The 19,393-nt window shown below is 39.5% G+C and overlaps 1 protein-coding gene across 2 annotated transcripts; it reads right to left on the reverse strand.

The window, feature by feature from the left end:
- Window positions 1-1,581: 1,581 nt before the first annotated feature.
- On the reverse strand, window positions 1,582-14,197 carry irf2 (interferon regulatory factor 2). 2 transcript variants are annotated; one of them, XM_049585596.1, is made up of 9 exons: window positions 13,956-14,197; window positions 11,989-12,080; window positions 11,808-11,907; window positions 10,437-10,613; window positions 10,216-10,262; window positions 8,686-8,821; window positions 7,904-8,056; window positions 6,601-6,638; window positions 1,582-5,960 (listed from the first exon to the last, which is right to left on the reverse strand). In XM_049585596.1, exons 2-9 carry the CDS (start codon window positions 12,073-12,075, stop codon window positions 5,691-5,693), a joined length of 1,008 nt encoding a protein of 335 aa, XP_049441553.1. In that variant the 5' UTR covers window positions 12,076-12,080; window positions 13,956-14,197; the 3' UTR covers window positions 1,582-5,690. The 2 variants fall into 2 exon arrangements, with proteins under 2 accessions (XP_049441553.1, XP_049441554.1); XM_049585597.1 differs by lacking the exon at window positions 13,956-14,197 and adding an exon at window positions 13,857-13,948.
- Window positions 14,198-19,393: the final 5,196 nt, after the last annotated feature.

Here is a 19,393-nt window from a genome sequence, read left to right on the forward strand (position 1 = left end):
TTCTACCTTCAGGCTGTAGATACGGGGTTACTGCTCAGAGGACAAATAAGACATATAGGCTGTTTTGCTTGCACTTAGCAATTAGTAGCCTGAATTTGCACCTAAGTACTTTATGTATTCAGCATTTGGCAGCTTCTTGTCTTTGTTTGGGGTGATCTCACATTTGTACAGTTTGTCCTTGTTGTTGGTCCGGATTGCTGCATTACGGTATTGTTTTGTTTTTGGTTTTTTTAGTATGATGGATGTGGTTTTTTTTATCTGTTTGCAACCAAATTTCCCCAGGAGGGATAACAAAGGTTTGACTTGACTTCTAGCTGTTGAGCTCAGTAAATGATTCCATGTGATTATTACACTTTATATTACATCTAGAGGCATGTTTTTCCTTCTTGCATTACTATGATATTGTTAATATACTCACACAGGTACTTGTTTTAACATTTGAATACAATGATAAGCATTATGTTGATTTTTAGTAGTACAGCCTGTCTGCCCCATGTCTATCAGGGAATAAAGTTGAAATTTTACTTTTGGACACTAGATGGCAGGAGCACTGCAGAACTAACTGTCTGCTGTTCGCAGAACAGTTCAACTTCCCTTCTTGGCTAGATATAAACCTGTACATCTTACGTGACAGACAACTGATTTAAAGAAAATGTGGCAAAATGAACTATGATTATGACCATCACTACATTATAACAATGGCTAGGTGTGCTCTATAATTTTTTTTGTGAATATGGTGTGAAAGTTGTGTTTTGGGGGTTTTGTTTTGTTTGTTTTTTTCCCCAAAAAATGACAGCATTGGATTCACTTCCACACTGTCCACTAAAAATACATGAGGATATTTTTAAAGGTGCTACTTTGCTTCTTCTAGCATTTGAAGAACTGCTGTTAGAGGGAATAGAAAGTCGAGAAGGGACTTTTTGCGATGACTCTTACTGTTTGTGGTCCAGAAGATAAAAGTGGGGGACAGGGGGGAGGAAAAGAAGACATGTGGATACACAGGAGTTGGTGAAAGAGAGTAAAATATAGTAGATGTACTATACAAAAAACAGGCTGTTTACTCTGACTAATCATGGCATGAGGTTAGCAGTCATCGGGGCAACTGGCCAGCCATCCACCGAGGCCTCAGAGGCAAACAGGAAGCGGAGTGAGAACTGAGAACAGCAACTGAAACTGAAACAGCAGTTAGTGCTCTGGTTAAACTGAGTGAGCTGTGTGTAAATGTGTGAAACATGGAGACATCTGCTCTGACACAAAGCTAAACCACACACACGAATACAAGTATTTTCCACTCGGCACACAAACCCCTCAATAGTCTTGTGTAGTCATTACATGTACAAACTTGCATACCTGAGCACCAAAGCTTTATTTTTCATCTCAAACCTGAGCTCTAACCCCATTTTTCCCCCCTAAGGACAGGCAGCATGTCCTTTACATAGTAGAGAAAGTTATTTTGCTTAATAGCAATATATAAAAGTTCTCAGTCTTTCAGAAGCCATAAAACTAGACTCTGATCTTTATGAGTGCACAAGATAAACTGTCAGCAATCCTTTGTGTCATAAAGCACGTTGAACACCTCAGAATAAATACAAAAACAGTCTTTATTTAGATTTACATGTTGATTCACATGTAGTTTTCATAATGTACAGAGAATAAACAGTGGAGACATGTTGCGGTGAGAACATCTTTGCTGCACTGCGAGTAGTTGAGCAATACCTTTGTTTTTCTTTGAGCTGAAAGGTAATAATGTCCTTTATGGTATGTGCTGAGACACACCTTGGTTTTAACTGAAGGGTGATTCAGTGGCTCTGTATCACGTAAAGCAAAAGCAGGTTGGAACATTATAGATGACTTTTCAACAACATTACACAACTCATCGACATCAACTTTCACTGCTGAGTTTTGGCTGCAGCGACATCCCTTTGATCAGATGTAAAGGCCTAATACGGATCATGCTGTTTATATGCCAAGCAACACTCATGGTAATTAGGTACATTTAAGTCTCACAAACAATTAACAGCATCTGATTTGGTCAATTACAGGGTTGTGCAACTCCCAACTGAGAGAGAGGATGTGACCACTAAGATAAAATTGCTCAGGATAAAAAAGCCCACAAGGACAAATTCATGGTTTTAAAAAAGGCAGGTGTTTGTGAAAGCTGTAGACAAAGTCATTAGCATTGCTTTGAGTATGATCTGTGTGTTGTAGCCTTACCATCAATTATGAAGTAGAACCACACAGAAACAGAAGCAACCTTTACGTATGTGATGCAAGTTAACAATAAAAAGGCACATGAAAAGAAACATTTGGTAAAGCAATGCGTATTCCACGTCTGCTATCAAGTAAGACCAAACCCCCTTGATTCAGTGAGTTTCTTAAATAAATTCACCATGATGGTAATGTGCATCCAGTGTAAGTCTCTCTAGTGGTTTGGTTCAAAAAAATCATGGCAGATTCCTGTCTGTCCTTTTTGCTTTCCTTCAGGAACTTGTCGAGCTGTTCCCACTGGAGCTCTGCTTAAGGCAGGCTGGGAATGAGGACTGTGCTTTAGCCTGCTAGTTGCTAACACAAGTAGCTTTCTGATAAACTCACCATATTTCATAATTGAGGACTCTCAGGGGACCTAATATGAATATTTCATATTCTGGTGACTTTTTTTGGATAAATTACATGTGGCTAAATAATTTTGAAGTCACTGACCTTGCTCTAATAATGCCTTGTCAAAAGGACATACACAAAATATCTTCCATTTGCTCCCAAAGTTCATCAAGTGCATAAATTTGCATTTCAAGCTATAGTTGGTAACTTCTATAAACTTTGTATATTTGCTGAAACTGTCACTGCATCAGCACAATAGTGCCTGAGACAGATCATTTCCTCCTCCTCATAGTGCCACCAGAGGCACTTGAAAGAATCCACCGTACGTGAGTGAAAACAGCATATGGAAACAAAACAGGAGGAGTATGTAGCGCAGATGTCAATCGCTGCTCATAAACCCCGGTTCAACTGTCAAACTAGGCAGCACTGATCAAACATGAATCAAGATTCTGCTACTGCATTGTCTATTTCTACCTCAAATGTTTTCAGAAACATATTTTAGTGTACTGTTTAGCTATGAAATGAGAACGTCTCTGACTGAGCCACCAAGTTAGAAACAGTCGAGCCAAACTGAAGCAGCAAACTTCTTATTTCACAGCTGAAGAGACTCTTCAGTTCAGATTGGTTGTTTTCGTTCAGCAGCAGTGGATTCTTGCAAATGCCATTAGAAGTACTATGAGGAAGAGGAGGAACATGATTTTCTTTAAAGACTGTCTCATGTTCTACTGTGTGGATGGAGTGACAGTTTCAGCAAATACATCAGGATTAAGGCTGGTGGCTACTGTGCTCTAAGACAGGGAGAATGCAGAGGTGGACACAACGAGAAGACAGAGGGAAGACTTCTGTGTACTAAAGTCACCTAGGAAACAGGAAGTTTGGAGCTAAGAGACCAGACTGTAAAAACAAGTGTGACTTATAAACATCAGAGCTCAGCCTCTGCTGATGACACAGCCCTCTGGGATGTATCTCAAGCCCAGACTTCCCCATTACTTCTTATCAGAGCAAGACATTCACTTTAAATGTGCAAAATTAACTGCCAATTGCACTCACTTGTTACTCAAGTTAAGATGAAACCCTGAGATTCAGTCTCTTTCCTTTAACCCAATAAGCTTCAATAGAAAATATTCTAACATATGAGGATGTTTGTTACATTGTTGCTCAATTAACCAGGTCAAGACCTGCACATAGTGTACACAAAAATGCATTAACCCCTTCTTCATTCCTCCATACTACCCACATATCATTCAACTGCAATCCACACAAGGCCGCGTTACATTCCTGAAAGCTACCTGCATGAGTCACTAGCAGACTAAAGCACAGATAGTTTGAATCCAGCCACACGCTATCAAAGGCACACATCTTCAGTAAGGCTTTTTCTCTCACACAAACATACACACACACACACACACACACACACATACACTAGTGCTGTCTGTAAGGTGCTGAAGCAGCTTGCATACATATGAGCTATGTACATTATTAACACCAGGAGGAGGCAGAAGAGAGCAGAAGACATGAATACATTGTTCACAGTCTGTCAGTCTGTCTGTCAGCAAGTCAGTCCTGTCTGTTCATCTGTCTTTACGTTGGCGGGTAGATTGTCCTGAGGTCTCCAGACAGACAGATACACACACGTCTGCTTGCCACTGCGTGGCCAATCAGGGCTTCATGATGATTGTCAGTCTTAATCTAGATATCGACATGCCTTTGATTCTTTTTGCAACTTGCTGCCGGTAAAGCTGGTTCGCCAACAGAGATGTAATTCCCCATGAAATGCTGCATTCATTGTTCTGTTATGAACACCTTTGTTCCATCATGTGTGCCAGTAAAACATTTCATGCCACGTTTCACGCTTACACTTGAGCTTAGAATATTTTAAGATAGCAGGCACTGTCCTAATACTTAATGGTGAGGAGTCTTAACAGAATACTTAACACGCAAAAGGAGCATTTGTATATCAATTACTCACCCCGTGTTACCTTGATTGTGGAAGATATCTTTGTTTTTCTGGTATGCCTTCGCGTTGAACGGAGAATCCAAATAAGCACACACAGGAGCCCAAGCAAGCTGCTCAGCTATTCAAAATGTTTTAGCCAAAATGCCTGTGTTTGGGAAGTACTGAGCAAACGACGGATAAATGAGACTTGGATTATACTGCACGAGTTGAGATAGTTTTGATATAATTTTGCTGTTTAAAGCCAGCCCATTTAATTCCAGTTCATCAGGACTTTTCTCTGTTTTTGGATTCTTAGTCTGATGTGGAGGCGTACCAGAAAAAGGAAGTTTTCTTCAGGGATTCAAGGTAACATGGGGTGAGTATCTGATATAAAAATGGGCATTTTGTGAGTGAAGTATTCCTTCATAGAAAAAAAAAATCTTCCTGTGATCAACTATTAGGGACTATTAGTTGATTGTTTAGCTAAAGATCACAACAAAGTGGATGAATATGTGGATGTAGTTTCAAACCAGCAGTGAGGCAATACTAACTCAAAGATGATTCATTAAAACACGTATTTATCTACAGGTTGTGCAATTTAAAAAAACATTCAGAAATTTTCACAACTAAAAGCATTTTTTTCATTAGGCATAATGTATGCTAAAGTGTTAACACAATCTACAAGTGACACGTGGATGATTATGGTGTCTGAAAGACCAGGTGTCACCCAAAAGGGACAAGGATGACACGCAGGAGGTTCTGCCTATTCTACATGTCTGCATACATGTTTGTTGGTGTGTGCTGTCCATGTATCCATAAATTCTAAGCTGCACACAGATGGTCCGCAAACCCTTGCAGACATGGGAAGATGATGACATTTACATCTCACAGACCCTCACATCCATACAAATGCAGCAATAATTAATTGGGCGCATGTCCTGACCAATTAGTGGGCCTGCCAAGCCATGGAGAACTTAGTTAACACCAGTCAGCAGCAGTTCGAACTCATTGCCCGGACAGGAAGCTACAAAAAAATCAAAGGTTTTGAAGCTCGATCTCTTTTGGCTCCACGCAGCCCTGATGGAGGAAACAAACTATCTCTGTCATTCCTATGCCCTGGAAGCAGTGATGATACTCCCTCATCTAGGGTAAGAGGTCAGGAGGAAGTCACATCCGAGGTTTTCATAATGACACTTGCGCGCATCTCATGGGTGTGGCCGGTTGCGGCGGACGCGAGAGAGTTCTGGCTGTAGGCCGGCGTCCAGCCGTCAGTGTGGTAGCTGATGAGCGGGGATGGGTCTCGCGTGCTGGTGACCCTGAAGTTGGTCTTGCTTGTACTGACGAAGGTGGCCATGCCGGGAAGAGAACAAGTGGGAACCCTGAGAACTGATGGTTTGTAGTCCCGCCTCCACACTGCACTGACACCCTGTCAGTTAAGACGATGAAAAAAGGAGAAGAGGTCCATAAGTGCATAAGTCACATACAGAGACACAAAGGCTGTGGCTAATATCTGACGTATGTTGTGGTAAAACACTACCACAAAAATGACCAGAGCTGAATCAGCATGTCTGTGATGCAGTCACAATATTTGTACAATATATGCTTCACATGCTGTTGCTCTGGCGACCATTAAAAAGTGTCAATGTTACTGCATTTCTTATTGAATACTCTTATTTACAGCAAAAACTTTTCAAGAAAAGTTCCCATATGACAACATAGTAAAGAACACTGTACTGTTACCACTGATGAGAAGTACAGTGTGTGTGCGTGTGTGTGCACGTACAAGCGTGTGTTAGCTACAAAGGACAACCTCAGATCAAACAGTTAATGTTTGACAGCCTCAGTTCCTGACAAGGCCCTCCCCTTTCTCAGTCTCTCGCAACATTACAGGAAGGAACACACACACACACACACACACACACACACACACTTTCACACACAAACACGCCCGGTTTCAGCTGTAAAGTTGAAACAGGTAAAAACCTGTTTATCTGCAGCTGGGAGCAGTTAATTATTCATTCATCACTCTCTCCTCTTTGTATAATTGTGTATACTGGAAGACTCACCTCTTTGGTGTCCTCTGTGTCACTGTCTGTGTCGCTTCCTGTAGAAAAAAAGAAATAAAAAGACACAGATAAACTGTTTATAAATTAGTATTCAGGTACATTTTGCAACAAGCCATCTTTTGCTCACACCAGGGAGGATGAGAAACAGGTAGACAAAGACATAAGGAGTGGTAAAACAAGGACAAGTTCAATTAAACCAGTAAATCATATGGCTGGGCTCACATCCCACAGTGCATTCTCCACTAGTATTCAAATTAAAATAGTTGAAACAAACACCTGCACACAATAACAAAATTAAATGTAAGCATTTCTTAAAACAAGCAAAGCAAAATACAAAAAAAAGAAACAAAGAAAAGAAGGGATACATGACTGATTTTAAACCCTGACGCTTCAAGTCCTGGCAGCGACGGGGAAAGATAAAAAAGGAGAGACATAGAGACAAAGAACGAGAGGTGGAATGATTACATCTGTAAACTGACAGAGTCAACTCTGCCTGAATGACCGGTTGGGGAAGAGAAAAGATCAGAGATGTGAGATAAACACATCACAGGGTGGCAATGAAACAATTACTGTAAGCTGAAAAATAGTGCATTATGTAATGACCCGTGAGCATCACAAAATAATAAGGTAATCCCCATGTTTAGTTTCCAGTGAGCTTGTATGGTTATTTATCTCTTTAATAGAGAAAGCAATCATTTCACATTATACTTGACACTTGCCTGTATTTAACTACAGCAAAAGCATTTCTGTTATTCCAACTAAATGTTAAAAAAACAGCCCTAACAAGTCTAACTAAAGGACTGTTCACATTCATGATCATCTTTTCTATCGTTGGTTATTTCCAGCAGCTGATTTACCCACACTGTTCTGCACTGAAGATAAGATCTGAGGACTGTGATACAGGAGACGCAGACACTTAATGTGTATGATGTAATAGGGGATGATGTAATGCTAGGTATTAACAGTTCATAGGGTCACCGTCTGAACCACACTTTTGTTTTTTAGCTGGCTATTCAAAATCAACACAATTAATCCAAACTGAACAGCAGAAATCAATTTGGGTTTAACAGCCACATTAGGCTGTGTTTCGTTATACACACACACATGTGCCATGAACTGTGCCCTAGAAAGTGTCTCCTCTGCACGTATAGTAACCACTGTGCGAGTGTGGTGAAAACTGTGGTTCAGAACAACGTGTACAGCGACTGCTTCTACAAGCCTGTTCCCGTGTCACTAACCTATTTAAGCTCCTTCATATAACAATATGTGGTACAGCGTGATGTGTAAACGTGTGTTGTCTCACCGCAGCATGAAGACACAGGAGAGATTTGGAGCGGGTACGAGTGAGAGGAGCTGACGGTCTGCTCTTCGTTCTCAGTGGTCACTTCAATCGTCTGACAGACGAACGGCAGCTGCTCGCTGGTGATCACATGGCCATCTACGGAGCTGTGAATGGCTGTGGATGGATGGGCGTAAATGTTATGACAGGCTGAAGACATATATTCACTCTACTGCTGTAAATGAATTATTGATAAAAATATCTCCAGTGTGTGGAAGGATTTAGTTACACATCTACCCGCTGTTGTTACAAGATAAAGAGTCATCTGCATCAGCTATTTGTACACTTCAAAATCCAAGAGTAGCGAGTCAATATTTACGAATTCACTGAGTTAAAAACAACCTGAGCACCAAGGTCTTCTCTCAGTGAGTTGCCAGAAAGCAGCCACGTGTGATCTCTACTAATTTTTTCTATTTTTAAAAAAAAAAAAAAAAAAAAAAAGCATATGGATCAATTATGATATTTATCATCTAATGTCTTTTTATTGGCTCATTTTGTTGTCCTTTTTGCTTGTTTGTTAATGTGTTTCAATTTTTTGTGAAGCACTTTGAGCTACATCTCTTGTACAAAAAGTGCTGTTATTACTATTATCATTATTATTATTATCATTATTTCATACTGTGTGTGCTTAGATTTAACTCTTTCACAATGTCAACACATCCAAACAGAAATATTTTCTAAAAATAGGCCCAAGTATGACCCAACATAACCATAAAATAAGAATAAAGCAGCCACTGGTGTTGTACCTGAGGCACTGTCCGTCACTGTGAGCTCTAGTGGCTCCTGCTTGACCCAATCGTGTTTGATCGATTCCTGTTTGGTGTAGTCGATAGGTCCAGCATGAGCGTCAGGAAGAGTCCTGTTTCGAGACGGAGAAGCTACCTGATGGTGAGAAGGGCAGAGTGGGAGAAGACTCAGAATGATGGAGGACTGATATATTCAATTGTGCATTTGTGTCCAAAAAGAATAACGACAGAAAAACATTTAATTTCATTCACACCAGTTACATGAACATCAATACTCGCACCCCCACTGAAACGTGAAACCCTCAGTGTAATGACTTCATAACATTTACACTGTGATGATGAGCAGCTGTGTTAAGACAGGAGGGGTGCAGTGACCCAGTGCACACACATTAGTCAGCTTTATGCTGATGGTTCAGGTATTAAGCTTTAAAAATACACTTGGAAGTGATGTTTATAAACAGCTAAGACCAAACCAGGATACTAACTGATGTCTGGAGCTCCAGACATGTAAACACTTTAGTTACTGTGACCAAAATGTACTAAACTAACCAGCCGAATATCAAATGCACACTCCTTAACACTTAATAACAAGTTGTTTCTCAGACTGAACAGTCTCAGAGGGCGTAGCTGGGATTCATAACATCTCTACTGATTTAATTCTTTGTAACTTATTAAATTAAGTGCTTTTAAAATGCTTAGTTGAAATTAATGTTTCCAGAGGAAATACAGTATAAAACTTATCTGGGTTTACTTAAGTGTATTTTGGACTATACCTAAAATGAATCAATTTCACTATCAATTTACAATTGAAGGTAGCAGCTACTGGTTTTACTGGTACACTGCTTGGAGAGTCAGGACCAAATGAGGGAGGAAGGCTTGGTTACTGCACCCATTCTTTGGCAAATGTCTGTCATGTGGGAACCAGAGCCAGAGATGATTGTTCACGTCAGATATTCTGGTGATTTGCAGCTCAGGACTGAATATGTTTTGCTCTGCTTTGGCAGCTGCATTTCTCTGTAAACGAAAATATTTCTGTGATGTCACAAAACCAACCAAGAGGACAATCACTTATTTTCAGGTGTTATTATTTCCCAATTATGCTGCTGTTCTTTCGCAGTGCTGCCACTTATGGAACTAGAATATTGAGACATAGAACGCCTTGCGGTTGTATGTCTCCACCAGCCAGTCAAGTTACAGTGTACGTCCATGTCTGTCCAGACTCATATGTAGCCATGACAACTGACAATGCTTCAAATACAGATGTTGCTGCAAAGACGCTACATTTTCTAAAACAAAGATTCTTCACACACATCTTCAAACCAGCAGCACAGAAGATCTAAACAGCACAGTTTCAAGATTAGTGTCACTTCATCGTTTTATCCTATTAGATGTTTGTGTGGAATTTTGTCATAATTTGTGTATGAATTCTTGAGTTATGGCCAAAACCTGTATTCTAAGGTCACAGTGACCTTTGAACACCAAGATCTACCCTGGTTTCATGTGTAAAAGGGCTTCGATGTGTTTATCTACCTCTTTATTTCCTTTGGCTCTTCCCTCCTTGTCTGTCTTCTTCTTTCCTGAACAGACATACAGACAGAGACACACACCTTTCAGACACTGATTTAAAAGCCACAATATGATGTCTGCCAAGTGTCTTAATACAGTGAATATGGAGTTATAAATAAGTCCTTTCAAGAGAAATGGATCAACTGTAGAGAAGTGTTGAGCCGAGGATCAGCAGCAGCACTCACCTTTCTTCAAGGTTCTCTCTGAGGAGGAGAGCATCCTATACATTCTGAAGGCGTTAGTTCCCTTTTTGATGCTTTTATCCTTCACCTCCTCGATGTCTGGCAAACTGTTCATGGCACAGCGGAAATTAGCCTTCCATGTCTTTGGATCTGGACGGTCTACGCCTGGCTGGTATTTACCTACACAGAAACAGACAATCACAGAAGTTTGACGAAGTGGTTAATTATTACTGTAGATGGTCTACATCACAAAAGTGACCATCATTTTCCAGGTAAATCATTATTTAATTATGATTTCTTCATACATTATCCAGACAGCATATGTCTGTATGTCCAAAAATACTTCTTTGTTTGGTATGACACCCAAGATCAGTGTCATAAATTCAGTAACTGACTAATGTCTCCCCTTCTGTTCCTGAGTTATGGTGTTGAAAATTGGCCAGAAAAGTGTTTTGGCAGAACATTATGATGTCACAGTGATATTAACCTTTGAACACTTGGATATAAAATGTCAACACTTTATCATTTTATCTTATTAGACATGGGTGGGAAATGTAGTCATGATTAGTGTATGGATTCTTGAGTTTTGGTCAAAAATGTGTTTCCTGAGGTTGCAGTGATCTTTGAATATCAAAATCTAATCAGTCATTCTTGAGTCCAAGTGGACGTTTGTGCCAAATGCACAGAAAGATGTTCTTGAGACACTGTTTTCACGAGAACGGGACAGAAGGACAACCCAGGAAACATTATGGCTCTGTCCTAAAAATAGTTACCTCAATAAATAGCATACTTTATGTGGGTTTAACTCAGTGAACCTGCTGGCTCTGAGAAATCTGAGGATTTTTTTCAGCTTATATTGGTAATCAAATTAAGTATTACTAGTGTTAATATCGCCAACAAGCTACATCTGTACACTCCAGCTGACTGCCAAAAGCAGGTTGATTTCAGCTGCTTTCCTGAAGTGTAGAACTGAAAATACAGTCATGTTTCTCACTAACAGTGTCTGCATTTCTGGCTATTTCATTTGTGGAATATTTTTCTGAACCTGAGGACACACCCCTGGCAAGAATCTAGCTGCTTTTTAATACATTTTCCTCTTAACTGATGCAGGAAAAAGTTGTGGGACTTTCTACTCTTACAGAATCACTGTGTGCTTCATGACAAATGTACCTGTCAGGAAGCTTTCCGTGGCCTGACGGTATGGGACGCTCCTGAAACTCAATCATTTTGATTTCTTCCTAAAAATATTACGCAATTCGAAAGCTTCTTTGATTTTAGAAAGAGAACTGGTGTGGTGTTTTGCGAGCATGAAAATGAAACTCACTGAAAAGGAGAACCACTGTGAGTGTGTCTGTGGGTAGATCTGTGTATTACCAGTGTGTACAGCCCATCTCATGAAGAGCGGAGCATCTTTCTCCAGGTCCCAGCCATGACGCGCTGCATGCATCCATGGGATCTGGAAGATTCTTTTTTCCTGGAGACATTTACATTTTATCAGGCCTTGAACTATAATATTATTGTGCGTGTGTGTATATGTGTACCAATGTACACTTACTTCGTTAACCCATTTAAGTCCTGGTATCTGGCAGGAGTTGATCTGTTCCTCCAGCCATGGCCGCATCCTCATTCTTTCTACTGGCATTGTGTCTGTAAGCACATGCACACAAATTCAGACACAAACGCATAAGCATGTACGTATATCATACGTTGCAACATCTGAGTATGATGACTGATAACATTTAACTATTCAAAGAATTTTCTATACTATAGTATAGAATGAAAAGTTGATTTTAACAGCAAAAAGGGTTGTAGTTAGTACAGGCAACAGTACAAATATCAAAACATAATGGCATGTGGCCCCCTCTGCCAACCCATGTGAGAGGAAGCAACCACTTTAAGTTATTTCTCATGAATAATCATTCTGATCACAACAAAGCTGAGAGTTGAATCCATTTTATCTGTGGTTGTAAAGATAAGACAGTGAACTTGCACTATCACAACTGTAACTGCAGCCGTGTAGCTCACTCCTGCCCATAACCACATATTGACAATCTTGATCTACATTTCAAATATAATATTTTAGAAGACAAGACCAGAGGGAGGACGACAGAAAGAACTAAGAAAGATAATGAATACAGCATGTTTATCTTAAAACACCAAGAGGGAACTTGACCCACCCCACCCCACCACGTTTGATTTAAGAGCAGGATTATGATCACTGCGGTCTGATGTGTCCAAAGTCCGGTGGGCCTGATTAGACACTCCCCATGCACGGTACAGTGAGCCAACACACTGCCTCCTGATGTGTGAGCGAGCTCCGCAACAGGTCAGACATGGTGACATGGCACAGCATCAAGTACAAAATATTAAGCCTTTTTTTTTTTTTTTTATGAGCCACGGGGTTGAAACTTCCAGCTGCATCCAGCTTACAGGACACACACGTTAACTGCAGTACAATAACATCAGCTCTATATTGCTATGGCCAACCACAGCTTAAAAGGGTGGTAGTATGTTGAGTTGGTAGATTGTATGGCTGTGTTTGTGAGAAATATTAGTCATAAATTTCAGGGTTAAGATGCAAAAAAAAAAAGTAAGAAAATCCTGTGGGAAAGTCATTAACTCACTCACTCAGATCATTATACTATGTGGCAATGTTTCTTTTCCCCTGATTGCACAATGAGTCACATTTACTACCCTTTGTTTAAAAAAAAAAAAAAGGTACATAAATTGCACCAGTAGACAGGCTGTATGAATTATATTAAATAATATTTACAATTTCACCTTCATAACTACACCCTATATTTATTTAATAATAAGTCACAAAAGTCTAATGGTAAATTTCTGCATTACAAATGATACCATTTGTAAGTCTAAGTAAGGTTTTGAGGTCATGGCTTGCCCTGCTTACTGTCAACCACCCAAGTGCATATAATTCTTTCTTAAATGTCAACAACACACATCTTTAACTTGCAGAACAGGATATGTTACCTATAATGCAGCTGAAATAAGAAACTTCTTGCAATACCCTGATTTACTAACACATGCACGAAGCCTTGAATACAACATGAATACTGTCCACAAGTCAAATTTTTGCTCACGTAAAATACAACTACAATACTTTAAAATACGACAAACTAACAAAACCAGACCCTGTGATACTAAAGTTACATGTTATCAAGCATTAACATATGCCACGTTACAGCCATATCACCTCTGACTTTTGGTAAATGTCACTAACAGGTTTATTTGAGGATTAAAGTTCGATTTAGCAAAGGGGGCTCAGCCAGCCAAGAGTTAACCGCGGTCTGTTTGTCTGCTGTCTGCCAGCCGTGCTGACCCAAAAACAACCAAGCCAAAAGTGAAAATAAATACAGTACCTCGTCAACAAACGCGGAGAAAAACTACAGTACTACTTTCACTTACAGAGCGAGCTAGGGAGCCGTCATGTCGTCCACAGGGAAGCCTGTGTGCTGTGTTGAGAGCGCAAGTCAACAGCGTTAATATGCGGAAATAAAATGTTACCTGTTCAGTTTGGACGGCCTGGAGCCTCACAGTCCTGCTGTCACACTGACACGCGCAGCACAAGTTGCACGCGTGAAGTTATTTGAGGGTTTTAAGTGAAAAAGGAAAGCGAGGCCGTCGTTTTTTTCTGTTTCTGTGTCCAGACCGAAAGCAAAACAACGGCTGGTTCGGGAAGTGGGGGCTCGAGCTGGAAATCCCCCTCCTGCCTCTCGTGCTCTCGCTTTGGCTCGCGAGCGAGCGGCGTCGCGGAAGTCTGTTGGCCGCGTGCGCGCTCCCTTGAAAATAAAGCGAACAAAGAGGGCTCACTCTGTTCTTATTTCCTGATACCACAACAGCCAACACAAGCCAGATCTCATGCTTTGTTTATTTATTTATTCATTTAGCACATAATTACAAGCCAGCAATAATAATATATAGTGGAGGGACACATCCCCAAAAAATCAAATATGCTCCAAATGTCATTGATAAAAAAAAGTATTAATAAATTATTTTAAAAATCCTATTCTATGACAGGCATATGACAGGCAGCCATGCAAATATTCATAATTATAAATCATAAATAAAGTCAACAAATTGCCATTATTATTACTATTGGTTCAATTATTATTGCAGTTATGCATGTTCAGGTGGTTTTGCTGTTCCATAGCAGATCACTGTTACAGGTGTATTTAACCAACATTAATGTCTTCATTATGTTAGATTTGTCAGATAGCTTATATGCAGTCTGAGTAAAGTGTCAGTAACTTTTGTTGCACTGCATGTGTAATTTTTGTAGACAGTAGTAGCTTTCATTTATTTCATACTGTATGGCTGTACTTGCTTATGATAAATAATATACTGTTATACAGTAGGAATTGAGTTTCCTTCTATGGGGGAGAGACCCCAGTCCCCCTAGCAGATTTAGTCACACCCCCACCCCAGTGATGACTACATGGCTACAACCTTGCATTCTTATAATTATATATGTAAATACACTAGTGTTTGCAAGAAGGCTTTTTCATCTGTCATCCCTGGAACATGTTGCATTATCAGCCAATCAGTTTTTAGAATTAAAAATTAAATTACACCATGTATGTGTTGGATTAAGCACATTGCCATACCAATAGCCTATGAGACATGCACTAATGCATTGTCTTGTATTGGTGTGGCAAATGTGCTTCAGCATATTACCAAGCAGTATCATTTATGATCGTATAGTTTTGGTGAAGTACCTAGCTAGAAATTTTAATTATTCTGTGTCATTTAATTTCTTATCGGGGGCATAGCACCAAATTCTGAGCTTTACATAGTCTATCTCTCGATCCATGTCTCACTCATACACCTTTAATTTTCTTTTTTCACCGAGTCTATTTGCTCTCTATACCTTTCCTTCCTTCCTGTCTTCCTTTAGTTATTTTCCTTTTTGGCACTGACAGTGTATATTGGTGTTCCATGCAACATAAGCAGTCACTAGCTTGTATTTGACTGCATTTAGAGACATCTGGGTGGGAGGGGCCTTACAGAGCTTCAGCTGTTTTTTTACACAACGATCAGTCTCTCAACCAATTTATTTAGCCAATTTTAATTTAGTTATGGTACTAATTACTTCGAAATAAAATTAAAAAAATCAAACAAAAACAACCCTTATCATTCGAGGCTTTTTGAGCCCCCCTCCCATGGGGGGCCTGGATAATCTGTCCCACTTTTCCTCAACTTCAACGCCCCTGTGTCTTTTATATCTTTTGGTTATGGTTTGCTGTTTTATGTTCCCCCATGCACCTCAGACACTGTCCATACCACTGGTTATATGGTTGATATTCCACCTGTACATAGCTAAATTACCAAACATGACAAATACTATTAAATGCCATCCATTAAAAGGATGTAAGGTTGAGTAAACCAACAGTGTGAACCACCACTGGTAATATAGTCTAACTGCAGAGGAGCACATGGGGAAAACTGCCCGGCCCACCGTATTCTCTTGAAGCATAGACGATCTTTGAGCTGGATTTCATTTTCACTTCCTCTAACCTCTCCTCCTCCCCTCCTCCCCTCCTCGCCACAATCTCCCCATTTCTGCATGGCAGAAGCTGGAAACGAAACAAGAAACTTTAAGCAAGTGTACATGTGCGTGTGTGCGTGTGTGTGTGTGTGATTAGACGCCCCACCTGCAGTTAATTGGAAGATTCACATTTTCACTATATTTGCCTGTGTCCTTTGTCCCATGGTTAAAGATGGGTTAAAGAAAAAGGCCAAAGTGCACTTTAAACTGAACACAAGAGTTTCAATAAGGAAGTCTGCTTATAGACTAGAACTGCACCGTTGCAGTTTCTGATGAAAATGTGTGCATGATTAAAAACGCAACTGTGTCTAAATAGTACATCATGATATTGCTAATACAATACAAATAATGTGAATTTATTATTAATTTGTAATAGTATTTACATGTAGATAAACCCCAAAGTTATATTACAGTTTTTCAGTTCTGCAAAAGTATAACAATGGCATTTATATCTTGTCTAATGTTATGAATTATTTAATTTTATGCACTTTAAAATAAAAAAATATATATAAAAATATATATATATGAATAGCAGCTATCCACGCTTGACATGCAGTATACATATGCATTTTTAGATAAGGTTATGATCATGAAATTCCTGTCATTTCAGCCACACTTTGCTCCGTGCATGGCCCTTTCTGTTTACAACAAAGAGAAACTAGCTTTTGAAAATAGGAACTGAAAATATGATGTTTGAAAAACACTGTAATTTACGACCTACAAACTAAATACGTGCTAACGATATCAGGAGGCTGTTAAGAGCAGTCATACTGTCAGGACACAGCCCTCTGGACTGGCAGATTCAGGGTTATCTCTAACACACACACACACACACACACACACACACACACACACACACACACACACACACACTGCAGCAGCCAAGACTGGGTAAACTAATAGAGGAAGTTTACACATTAACAACAAGACTGATGGGTCAAAAACAAGAGCAGCAATATAGACAGGAGGGAATATATCCAGGTAGAAACACAGTTATATCTCACATCATACATTTAGTGTGCATTATACATAACGAGGGATTTAACCAAAAACCCTTGTTTAAATTACTGAGATACACAGACAAGAGTGGCAGCTGGAGTCAAATATGGCACCTGCTCATCTGCAGACACACACCCCATAGAGAAAACCTTATTTATTCCGTATGTGATGCATGTTATCTGTGCACTAAGGGTTAAATGCAGCCAGAATTGCAGTTCCTGGAATAGCACTGCTGATTCATTTAAGCCCCCCAGAGCTACTCTCCATGTTTCTCTGGCTTCCTCTAGTGGTTGTACGTTCACATGTCGCCACTAACTTAGAAAACAAGCCTGATAAACTGTCAATCATTCATTCATTTAAACTGTTTTTGACAATAGTCCAAATCAAAGTACACAGCAGGCTCAATGACAGGCTCATTAGCTTTATCAGTCTTCATGCATGGACAGAAAGTTCCAGGTAATGTGTTGATAATTTGGAACAAGGTACACAAAAAGTTTCAAATGTAGGACACGTCTCACTTTTTAATAGTAAGCCAGCAGAGAGTGTTATGGTTCCACACCTTAATGTCAATAGGCTGAATTCTTGGCCAGGAAAGCAGCCCAGCAAGACAGTACATTAAAGATGTCCTTTTGTTTGGTGCCACCTTGAATATGCTGCCACCTTCTGGTGAAAAAACAAATCAAAAAAAACAAATGTCTCAAAATAAGCTTATGAATGTTGTATCTAAATTCCATCTCTGTATACACTTGGACCTGACATGTTTCCAGGAACTTTTTTACAGTGGAAAGCCAAATTACTCAAAGCAAATTAGGTCTCACTAACAAATGTGAAAAGGGTGCAGTTCCTTGTTGCTTAATTCAACTTAAAAATTAATTTTAAAAAAACAACAACCTAAATTCGAGCTATGCAGGTGTTTACTTTCATGGCTTTATATACAATTTATTTATTCAGATATTCACATTAACTAAGAGCAATCACTTGGACATTAATTCATTCAATTTGGTGGTCAGAGGTCAAAGGTCAAGGTCACTTTGACCTCATAAAACATCTTTATAGCTGTAACGCAAGAATTCATTTGCTAACATTTTATACAATTGTCTAACAGGATAAAATGATGAAGTGATGACATCTTAATATCCAAAAGGTCAAAGGTCAACATCACTGTGACACTATAATGCTCTGCAAAAGCACTTTTCTGGCCATTATTCAGCGTCATATCTCAGGAACACAAGGGTAAACATTCAGATACTGAATTGCTGACTCTAATCTTGAAACTGTGCTGATTGTATAGATCTTCTGTGTGTGAAGCGTCCATGCTTTCACACACATGGATGGAAACTGTCAGAGAAACTTGACTGGTGTGCGGAGTTCAGTGATGTCATCCTCAGCTTTGAGGAAGATCTTGAACCATGTCACCTTGTGCCTTCCTTGTTAACACTACTCGACTTAAGCCCTGATTTGCCACTTGTAAATAGTTGTTGGAGCTCCCTAACAGAGGTTCTAGATAAGACGCAGATCAGTGTTGGCTTTGCACTTGTAAAATTGGTACTCGAACGCTAACTGTTCAAAGATGTGAGGCCAAACGTTGCCAATGCAATGCAGATGCACTCCAGATATCTAAAATGCTGAGTATCTGGACCTGTCGGGGACTCTGTCGGCAAGCTCCAGCTGATGAGAGCCCAAGACACAGGTTGAGACCAGAGACAAGAACTGAGCCCTGTGGTTCCTGCAATCATATCACAAAAGATGCATTGTAATGTATTACTTTATCCAACAGTACATCAAGTACTTACACTTCAACCTGCTGCAACATTAAAACGCTGCTCATGCACTGAGATTATAATCAAATAACAGGTCTGTACAATAATACAACACTTACAGGGATCAAGGAGTTATTCTATATTTGATACTTAAAGTACATTAAGCAAATAAAACTGATGAAGGCAGTACTGTTACTTATAATGGAGTGTGTGGTATTGCTACTTTTACTTAAATAAAGGACGGACTTCTTCCATGGATGACTCTCATATGTCTTGTAATGACTTTTAACGTCTTTTTGTATCTAACATTTAATGCTTCAGTTGTACTTGCTTAGCGTTTGTGTTTATAAAGGTTTTATGGTATAAGATAATTCTTAAGGCTTTAATGTCCTTTTCCTCATCACGGCCCCCAGAAAGTGATTAAGGGGGACACACTAATAATCATTCTGACACTTTCAGAATAAAAGCACTTAGTGTGTTGTATTGGCTTTATTTGAAATGATGTGTATATTTTGTTCAAGGGATAAGGATTGCTAGCCAAGCACTGTATGGATTATTCATGTGTTTGTTTGTTTGTTTGGTGGCACACAAACAGTATATGGGTTATAATATAAGGCCTTCAGATCACTGTGATCTCT

The sequence above is a fragment of the Epinephelus fuscoguttatus genome, linkage group LG9 (assembly GCF_011397635.1).
Source record: "Epinephelus fuscoguttatus linkage group LG9, E.fuscoguttatus.final_Chr_v1".
In the NCBI taxonomy this organism is placed as follows: Eukaryota; Metazoa; Chordata; class Actinopteri; order Perciformes; family Serranidae; genus Epinephelus; species Epinephelus fuscoguttatus.

Bases quoted from the DNA above. Each gene is read 5' to 3' on its own strand.
- irf2 (XM_049585596.1), bottom strand. From the start codon at position 12,075: ATGCCAGTAGAAAGAATGAGGATGCGGCCATGGCTGGAGGAACAGATC. The intron at 10,614-11,807 runs GTAATACACAGA...GTTTCTGTGTAG, and splicing joins GAGATGGGCTGTACACACTG to GTAAATACCAGCCAGGCGTA. The intron at 5,961-6,600 runs GTGAGTCTTCCA...CTTAACTGACAG, and splicing joins ACACAGAGGACACCAAAGAG to GGTGTCAGTGCAGTGTGGAG.